Genomic DNA, 9,645 nt, shown 5'->3' on the forward strand with positions numbered 1-9,645 from the left:
TGGGGTGTTTTTCAATCCAAGTTCAGGACTCGAATATCACAGACAGTCATGTAAGATCTAACCCCGTTACAACCACACCACCTAGAGGGCCCTGTTTGGGACATAGTTTTAAAAGATTTGCTTTTATGTTTCATCTCCCTACGTCATAAATCCCCGTTCTTTGACATTTACTCTACTTTCACTAAAAGCAAAGCTCTCCCTCCGGGCTGAATAGGCTCACTTCGCAGCTCTTCAGGAAACTATCGTTTGAAAAAAATCCTACAAAACATCCGGGAGAGGGGAAAGACTACAACTCCCAATATGCTGCGCTTGCCTGTTTCTCCGACCCGCTCCCTGAGCGGCGGGAAGACCGGCTCGCGAGCCTCTGGGCTCCCTCGGCTAGTGCTCCGGTCGGCTGGAGCGGAACGAGGGCGGGAGAAACAGCGCCCCCCTCCGCAGGTACTTTTCCCGCCACCGCGAAGCGCCGGGCGGAAAGCCTGAGGAAGCAGCAGCTCTCGATTGGACGCTGGCTAGTCTCGCTCAGAGGGCTTAGCCAATCAGAATGTGCTCGGCTCTCGGCGTCCCCGCCTCTTCCTCGAGGTATCGTTTGGTGGCGGGAAAAGTTCGGAAGTTTTCGCGCCGGGGCGGAGTCATCCGACTCTCGGTGCGGCTTTGGAGGAGGCAGTCCTGGGTAGCGGGCATGGCTGGCACCGTGGTGTTGGACGAGCACCGCCGGCAGCCTGACCTCCCGGCCTCCAGCTGTGCAGTGGCTGAGCCGACCCGCGACCTCTTAACCCCCAGCGCTGCAGTGGGTCACTGCCGTTCTGTAGGTGGACTCGCAGAGAGCCATCTCCGAAGTACAAGTGCCAGCCCGGGCGCGCGAAAGGCGACTGGCTTCCATTGGGTGCGACTGAATGGCAGTGTCCGCCCTCCCCCTCACCAGTCACCTGAATACGGGTAGGAGGAACTGTTGTGGGCGGTAGAGACCGGCTTCACGGCAGGGTGCTCAGATTTTAGTGACTTCCTCCCCGGAGGGAAAGACTGCCTGATGTAGCTGCTTTCTTTTCAATGCCTAATGAAATGCAGATTAAAAAGTGACTTGTATGCAGGTAAGGAGGGTCTTAATGTGCAACCTAATATACGAAGCCATGGAATGTTGATAAAGCATCTTTTTTTAAAAAAGTTTTTTCTCATGAAACTTTGTTTCAATGGGTCTCAAAATTCTGTGACAGATTTTGGGTCAAGTTAAATTGCTACATACAAAATAACAAAATGATCCACAAAACATTTTCCTTCCCATATGAAGGTTTTATGATGCATTGTTATCATTAACCAGTCTTTTACTGTAAACTTAAATGGCCAACTGAGACAAACAGTTCTGAGACTTCTTCCACCACTGATGAAGACTGGGGTGGCAGTAATTAGGGATATTCATTTAGCCACCTGCACTTTCTGGTCAGATTTGGTGAAGGGTTGGTGATGTTAACAAATAGCTTCATGTCTCCTCCTTTAGTTCTGAATTTGAGAGCCTTTTCTGTACTGTATAGATTATTGGGGAAATAAAATAATATTCTGCATGTAAGTTGTAAATGAAGAGCTGATTTAGTGTGAATTTAAAGATACTGTTTATATTTTAATTTTGTATATTTAAGGTGTACTTGGTATTTTGCTAGACAGTGAGAGTTCATTTTAATTACTCAGTTGATGTTGAGAAATGACAGCACATGGGAAAGCTGTTGATGATATGGGAAGTCATCATAACTCTTAGTCTCCGTGTAGCAGATATTTGGAGAAAATTGGGAGACATTGATGAATGTGTACTTGGGACTGATCAGTTATGCTGCAGAGACTGACTTAATTATCTACTGAGAGAGCTTCTGTTTGGAAACATATTTTTGAATTTGAGTCTCTTGCAATATGTGGTGGGTGTTTTGCAGGAAGACCAGGGAATTTATCAGAGCAAAGTTCGAGAGCTGATCAGCGATAACCAATACCGTCTGATCGTCAATGTGAATGACCTGCGCAGGAAAAACGAGAAAAGGGCTAACCGGTGAGTGACCAGGATTTCCTGGCTCTAAAATGACAATGACTCCCCTCTCTTGCTTGGATTGGAACAGGCATCCCAGGAGAGGACCTCGATGAAATAGGATTGACCTAGAAGCCCTCCTTGCCTCTACAGCCCAACCCCCCAACAAAATTGGGTGGCGGAAGTTTTCCTTAAATATTCATCCTTCTAATGCTTAGCTCATTATCATTGTTACGTCTTCGATAAGTTAAATTTTAGTTGATTCTCAGTTCTGATATGTTTTACTGAGTTTTGCAGGCTGTCAGGAGAATGTAGGAACTGAATTTTCTCTGTTTACCCTTGTTGTAAAAATGTCTTCTTCATTTTAAGGGTCAGCTTTTTTGAATTTTGCTCTATCTGCCTAATTATTCTGTCTCTTTCTGACATGTAGCCTGCTGAGCAATGCTTTTGAAGAACTAGTTGCCTTCCAGCGGGCCTTAAAGGATTTTGTGGCCTCCATTGATGCTACTTATGCCAAACAGTATGAGGAATTCTACATTGGATTGGAGGGCAGCTTTGGCTCCAAGCACGTCTCCCCCCGGACTCTTACTTCCTGCTTCCTCAGCTGTGTAGTCTGTGTGGAGGGCATTGTCACTAAATGTGAGTGGGTAAAGGGGAGCACTAAGGAAATGGAGATGGGATAGATGGGAAGCTGGGAAGCAGGAGAAGCAAAATAGATTTGGGTAGCATGTGGCTTCAGAAAGGCAAAGTATTGAAATTATTGGGTAAAACTCAGAGTATGCACAATAATTAGGAGGTCCTTGAGTGAACCCTTGTGCTTGCAGAATGAGGAATTCTGCCAAGAACTCTGGAAATTTTATCTCCTGGCAGTCTGTTCATTCCAGCCATGAACCTCTACTTTTTTTAGTTGAGATCAGTGGTACTTTTTTTTCATTTTTTTTTTTTTTTTTTTAGAGAGAAATTTTTGCTATAGGGTGTATGTACACTTGCTGGAGAGACAGACAGAAAGTGAGAAATCACTACCCCCCATGGGGATGGCCATGCCACAATCTCTTTTCCTCCATTCTCCTCACAGGATCTTGGGAGATCAGTGGTACTTGTAATTTTATATGGACATGGTGATGTTCTGTATGTAAATATAAAGTGAATAAATAACAGGTGGTATTGAAATAGCATAACCCAGTTGGAAGAACAATATTTGGAATTATGATAATCTTACTTGGGTTTTGATCCCACGTCTATCTCTGTCTGGATGAGGTGGGATTATATGTGTGTCTTCAATTCCTAGGCTCTCTGGTTCGGCCCAAAGTTGTCCGCAGTGTCCACTACTGTCCTGCTACCAAGAAGACCATAGAGCGACGTTATTCTGATCTCACTACCCTAATGGCCTTTCCCTCCAGCTCTGTTTACCCCACCAAGGTGAGGAGGATGGCTCGATTGGGCTTTTTGGGGGGTTGAAGTAAAATACTTGTTTTAATTCAAGTATATAATACTTGAAAATTTTCTTTCTTTCTAGAAGTAGATTGAATGAAAAGTAAATATTAATCCAAAGGAAATATTGATTGCTGGTTAGAGTTTCATGTGGAAAGCTCAGTTCTTATTTTTTGAAAAAAGAGTAAATATTTACTTCAGGAAATTTGGAAAATTGTGGAATGGTTGCAAGAAGAAAAAGTCATTTAATCTGCATAGATTTTTTAGCAAAGTTATATAATTTTATAATCTGCTTTTTTTAAAAAAATTTTTACTTAACTTTATTATTATTATTATTATTATTATTGGTTTGATAAGGCAGAGAGAGAAAGAGAGAGAGAAAGTGAGAGAGCAAGCTGCCAGGTCCAATGCTTGAACTGCGCTCAGCCATGTGGGAATCCAGCGCCCTTAACCACCATGCCACCTACTGGTCCCATAATCTGCTTTTTAAAAGTAAAATAGAAAATACTTTGCCATAATGTTGTTTTGTGATCTTTGCACTTTCACTGTGTGTTTGAGAATAGGCTGCCATAAAAAAGAATTTTGCTTGTTCTTAGTTGTTTTTGTTTTTTCTTTTTTTGGAGAGGTTTTTGCCATAGGGCGTGTGCACTCACCAGAAAGACAGAGACAGAAAGCAAGAAATCACTCCCCAGGAAGGATGGCCACGCGGCAATCCCTTCTCCTCCATTCTCCTCTTGGTATCTTGGGCATGCACGCACATGTGCCCAGCGTGAGTTTAAGCCACCGGGTCTGGGACTCATACCACAGTCGACTACATGGAAGTCCAGCAACAGCCATTATGCTAACTGCTGGTCCCCTGTTCTTAGTTTTTAAATGGATCTGAATTGAGGACAATGTAGGGCTTTCTTAATAAGACACAAAATCATTAATATTGATTACTTGATGTCTGAACTAATTCTAAAAACATACCCCTACAATCAAAGTTTAATTGAGAGATTTTGTATCTAAGCACTGTGGAGGACAGAGATGTATAAATTAAGACCCTATTCTTGTCTTTAATCTTATTAGCTGGTGTGGAAATCAAACATGTAAACAACTAAAGCAAGAGTGAATATCTTAAAATTATAACTGATACATACTTTAGATTTATTTTGTCTATGAAGATTTGGAAAAGTTAAGTGACTTGCTTATGGTCCTAGGTAGTGACAGCTGTAAGGATTAATTCAAGTTGATTGCACTGACTTCTGTGTTTTGTTTTATCTTGATCCTCCTGCTTCAGCTTTCCAGCCAGGACCACAGTGTGTCCCACCGTGCCCTGCTCTTTAAGACAGGAACTCACTTGGTTGCGCAGGCCAGCCTTGAGCTCTGGCTCCTCCTGCCTTAGCCTCCTGGGTTGCTAGAATTATAGGCACATGGCCACCATCCCTGGCCTTTAGGTTGGGCCAGGATGGCAGGACAAGAGTCAAACACTCCCTTGTGATTGCAGCCTGTGGATCACAGCATCTTACCAGGGAGTGCGACTGCAGTTGGATTTCTTCTTTCCTTATTTGTTTCTTTATTTTTTAGGTTTTGCCATAGGGTGCATGTGCTTACAGGAGAGAGAGAGAGACAGAGACATAGAAAGGGAGAGGGAGGAAGTTCCCCTGCTCCCCCCAGAGGATGGTTACAGCACAATCCCTTCTCCTCTATTCTCCTCTTGGGATTTTAGATATGCACACATACCCGATATGATTTTTCAAGTCTCCAAGACTGGGACTTGAACCACAGTCAGCGCTGTGGGCATCCAGTGCCTTAGCTACCATGCCACCAGTTGACCCTCTCCCCACCTCCTTTTTTTGTTTGTTTTGTTTTGTTTTAACTTTGAGAGCATGTGTGCTTGCCTTAGAGAGACAACCTCCACTCCTCTTAATGGGGCATACCCACACTACAATCCCTTGTCCATTTTTTTCATCCTGTTAGAATTGTTAGCATGCACATACGTACTCACACAGAGACCAGGATTATAATGGGACTGAGAGAGGCCAGCAGGTGGTGTGATGGTTAAGGTGCTAGACTTCCATGTAGCTAATTGTGGTTCAAGTCCTGGACCTGGTGACTTGCTTTTCTTGCTCCCTGGCCCCCTTCCCCCCACCACTCTTTCTCTCTTTGGTGCATATGCATGCCCTGTAGCAAATGAAAAAATAATAATAATGATAAAAAAAGAATTGAATAGTTAGTTTTAAAATAATGATGATGATGACGGGATTCAGTTCCATTTACCACTAGGCTTTAGGGTTGACCTGCCTGTGCATTTTCTAAGTTTCCTGTTCTCTTTTTCATTAAGGTCTCTACTTTTTAGAATTTCTTTGTCGGGAAGTGTTCCTTCTACTGATTACTGTGGCCAAGCTTTTTTCTTTGAGAACTGAAATACCTTGGACCAAGTCTCTGGGAGATTGGCTAGTAGGATGCTTAGGACTATAGGCTTTGGGATTATATCTGTATAAAGTCCTATATCTGTTATTTACTGTATGGCCTTGAGGAACTTATTTAACCTCTTCTAATCTCAGCTCCTTGTCTGTGAAGTATGAAAAATACCTGCTTTAGAAAGTTGTTGTGGCCCCCTCCCCCTGGGGGTGTCTCTCTGTCTCTCTCTAGCAAGTGCACACGCCCTATAGCAAAAATCTCTCTCAAAAAAAAAATGTTGCTGTGATACTTACATGAGGTAATTTCATTAAATAGCATAGTACTTGGCACTCAATAAGTAATAGCTGTGCTGTTTTTAGAAAATTAAAATATCAAGGAAGTAAAACCTTTGTTTTAAAAAATTTCTTTTTCTTTTTTTGAGAGGGATATTTTTGGTATAGGGTGTGTGTTCTCACCAGAGAGAGACACACACACAAACAGAAAATGAAAGATCAACCCCTGGGGAGAGGGATGGCTATGCTACATGCAGTCCCTTCTCCATTCTGCTCTTGGGTTTTTGGGCACACATGCATGCACACACACACACATGCCTGGCATGAATTTTAAGCTACTGGGTCTGGGATTCCAGTGATGTCACCATTATGCCATCTGCTGGTCCCTAACAGAGACCAACACCCCTAACAGGGTTCTTAAGCTTTGATCTACTCCCACTCTCAACAAGCCCTAGATCATGGGCAGTTGTGTGCCTTGTATACTCAGGGAGGTCTCTGGATGTGAATCTGGAACCTGTCCATGTGGGTCAGCCTCTCAAAGCATTGCGTTTCATTGATGTGTCCCTGTTTTACCCCCAAAGTATTTTTATTTAAGTTTAGTACTCATATAGGGAAACTTACATTAGAGTGTAACTTGATAAATTTTTACACACTGAATATACTTGTATAACTAATATCCAAACTAGAAAACAACCTTTCTAGCATCAGAAGTCCTCTTAAAGCCCTGTTTGCCCAAGGGTAACCACTATCTGAATAATTCTCTGATGTCTAAAAGCATAGATTATTTTGCCTGTTTTTCTATTTTAATTAAACCCCTTCAGTGTTGGGCTTTTTTGGCTCATCATTGCATTTCGTGATATTCATCCCTGTTGTATATAGGTATGTTTCATATGTTTCTATCTGTGTAGTAGTCATTTGTGTGAATACACCACATTGATTTACCATTCTACTGTTGATGACATATGGGTACTTTCTAGTTTTTGGTTGTTAGGAATAATGTAGCTGAACATTGGTAATGCATGGGTTTAGGTAAACCTTTCTATTGAGTATTACTCAGGACAAGAAAATCTGCTTCAGAGTGTAATCATAAATTCAGCTTTAGTAGGGGAAATAAGATTCTTAATTTAGATATTAATATAATCATGGCCTGTTTAGACTATGGGTTGCCCGTTCCATTGAATGTTTTGTTATGAGAACAGAGTGAGGGGTGGAAAAGCTAGAGGAGATATTTGTCTTTTTTTGTTTCTGCATACTAAATTTTTTAGGTCATCTTTGAATTATATTTGTTTCTTATAACAGATGAGAGTGTTTTTTTTTTTTTGTTTTGTTTTTTTTTAAAGATTTATTTGGGACCAGCAGATGGCATAATGGTTATGTTGCTTGACTCCCATGTAGTTGATTGTGGTTTGAGTCCTGTGCCCAGTGGCTTAAAATTCACACCAAGCACATGTGCATGCGTGCCCAAAATCCAGGGGAGCGACCAGCAGGTGGCACGGTGGTTAAGGACACTGGACTCCCATGTGGCCAACTACAGTTCAAGTACTGGACCTGGTGGCTTGCTTTCTTGTTCTCGGTCAGTCTTTCTCTCTTACTCTGCCCTCTCTGGTCAAATTAAAATAAATAAATAAAGTTAAATAAAATAATTATTTTAAAAATATCCTAAGAGGAGAATGGAGGAGAAGAGATTGTGGCATGGCCATCTCCATGGGGGTGATTTCTCACTTTCTGTCTCTTTCTCTCTCTCTCTCTCTGTGTGTGTCTTTCTGGCGAGTGCACATGCCCTATAGCAAAAATCATCTTAAAAAATTATTGTCATAGGGTGTGTATATTCATCAGAGAGAGACAGAAGGAAAGGAGAAAGCATCCCCAAGGGGGATGGCCATGCTAAAGTCCCCTTTCCTCCATTCTCCTCCTGGAATTCTGAGCATGCATGCACATGTGCCTGGCATGTTTTTCAGGCCACTGGGTCTAGAATTCAGAGCATGGCATTGGCCTTGTGGGATCCAGTGCCTTAACCACCACACTACTGGCCCAGACAGTGATTTTTTTTTTTTTTTTTTTTTTTTTTTTGGAGAGTTTTTTGCTATAGGCACATGTACTTGCCAGAAACGCAGAGACAGTGAGACGTCACCCCCCAGGGAGTATGGCCATGCCGCAATCCCTTCTCTTCCATTCTCTCGGGATCTTGGGCATGCATGCACATGGCGCCGGGTGTGAGTTTAAGCCACCGGGTCCAGGACTCGAACCATAGTTGACTACATGGAAGTCCAGCAACATAGCCATTATGCCAACTGCTAGTCCCAGACAGTGGTGTTTTTAAGACAGGACAGATAACTATTTTCTGTGTCTTTTTCAGGATGAAGAGAACAATCCCCTTGAGACAGAATATGGCCTTTCTGTCTATAAGGACCACCAGATAATCACCATTCAGGAGATGCCAGAGAAAGCCCCAGCTGGCCAGCTTCCCCGCTCTGTGGATGTTATTCTGGATGATGATCTCGTAGATAAAGTGAAGCCTGGTGATCGAGTCCAGGTGGTGGGGACTTATCGTTGCCTTCCTGGAAAAAAGGGAGGCTACACCTCAGGGAATTTCAGGTAAAGGGTCTGCTATGAGGTTATTTAGAATATTGTTGGTAGCTTCCATTTCTGGTAGTACTCTTTTTCTAGTTCGCTATAGTCAGAGAGTTATTTCTGATAGGTGGAGCATTCTACCTGGCTGAGAGATGAGGTGCTCTGATAGCTCTTTTTTATCAGATAAAGCTGGATATACTTTTCATCTAATGCCAAAAGTGGAAATTATTCGTGACACAGTTTCAACCCCATAGCTTACCTGGGAGTTTTTCAAGTCATTCCCAATCTTTCTCATATATACTACTCTCTGAAGTGCTGTGGGTCAGTAGGAAATCAGTACTTTCCAGAGGTGGGGCGTGATCAGTGTATGTAGGTTATGGACAGAGAGAATCAGTTGTTCAACTCCCCTCCCATTTGGCTGGTCTAGTTTAATAGTCTAAAAAGGCTTACTGCTGTGTAGATACTAGCTGCTGATGTTAGGGATTGACTAGAGCAGGCTTCCTCTTACTCTCCTCTCCTCTTTGTCCCAGGACTGTTCTGATTGCCTGCAATGTGAAGCAAATGAGCAAGGATGTTCAGCCTTCATTCTCTGCTGAGGATATAGCCAAAATCAAGAAGTTCAGTAAAACCCGTTCCAAGGTCTGGGCATCCTTTAACAGGTTTGAGGGTGGGAATGGCTTTGTAAAAGTTGTGTTTGCATACAGTGGCTGTCTCTGTACTGGATCAGGAGACCCAAGGGGGATGGCCATGCTAAAGTCCCCTTTCCTCCATTCTCCTCCTGGAATTCTGAGCATGCATGCACATGTGCCTGGCATGTTTTTCAGGCCACTGGGTCTAGAATTCAGAGCATGGCATTGGCCTTGTGGGATCCAGTGCCTTAACCACCACACTACTGGCCCAGACAGTGATTTTTTTTTTTTTTTTTTTTTTTTTTGGGGGGTTTTTTGTTATAGGCCAATTGCA

At 42.8% G+C, this 9,645-nt stretch overlaps 1 protein-coding gene across 1 annotated transcript; it reads left to right on the top strand.

The window, feature by feature from the left end:
* The first annotated feature begins 679 nt into the window (after window positions 1-679).
* Window positions 680-9,520, top strand: LOC114006500 (DNA replication licensing factor MCM3-like). Its single transcript, XM_027769067.1, has 7 exons — window positions 680-936; window positions 1,835-2,029; window positions 2,436-2,644; window positions 3,294-3,424; window positions 8,468-8,706; window positions 9,213-9,397; window positions 9,507-9,520. Exons 1-7 carry the CDS (start codon window positions 680-682, stop codon window positions 9,518-9,520), a joined length of 1,230 nt encoding a protein of 409 aa, XP_027624868.1.
* Window positions 9,521-9,645: the final 125 nt, after the last annotated feature.

Source organism: Tupaia chinensis, unplaced genomic scaffold (genome assembly GCF_000334495.1).
Source record: "Tupaia chinensis unplaced genomic scaffold, TupChi_1.0 Scaffold148470_1, whole genome shotgun sequence".
Classification (NCBI taxonomy): Eukaryota; Metazoa; Chordata; class Mammalia; order Scandentia; family Tupaiidae; genus Tupaia; species Tupaia belangeri.

Coding starts and splice junctions, on each gene's coding strand:
- LOC114006500 (XM_027769067.1), top strand. CDS start 680: ATGGCTGGCACCGTGGTGTTGGACGAGCACCGCCGGCAGCCTGACCTC. Junction 937..1,834: donor CACCAGTCACCTGAATACGG/GTAGGAGGAACT, acceptor CAGAGACTGACT/TAATTATCTACTGAGAGAGC. Junction 3,425..8,467: donor GCTCTGTTTACCCCACCAAG/GTGAGGAGGATG, acceptor TGTCTTTTTCAG/GATGAAGAGAACAATCCCCT.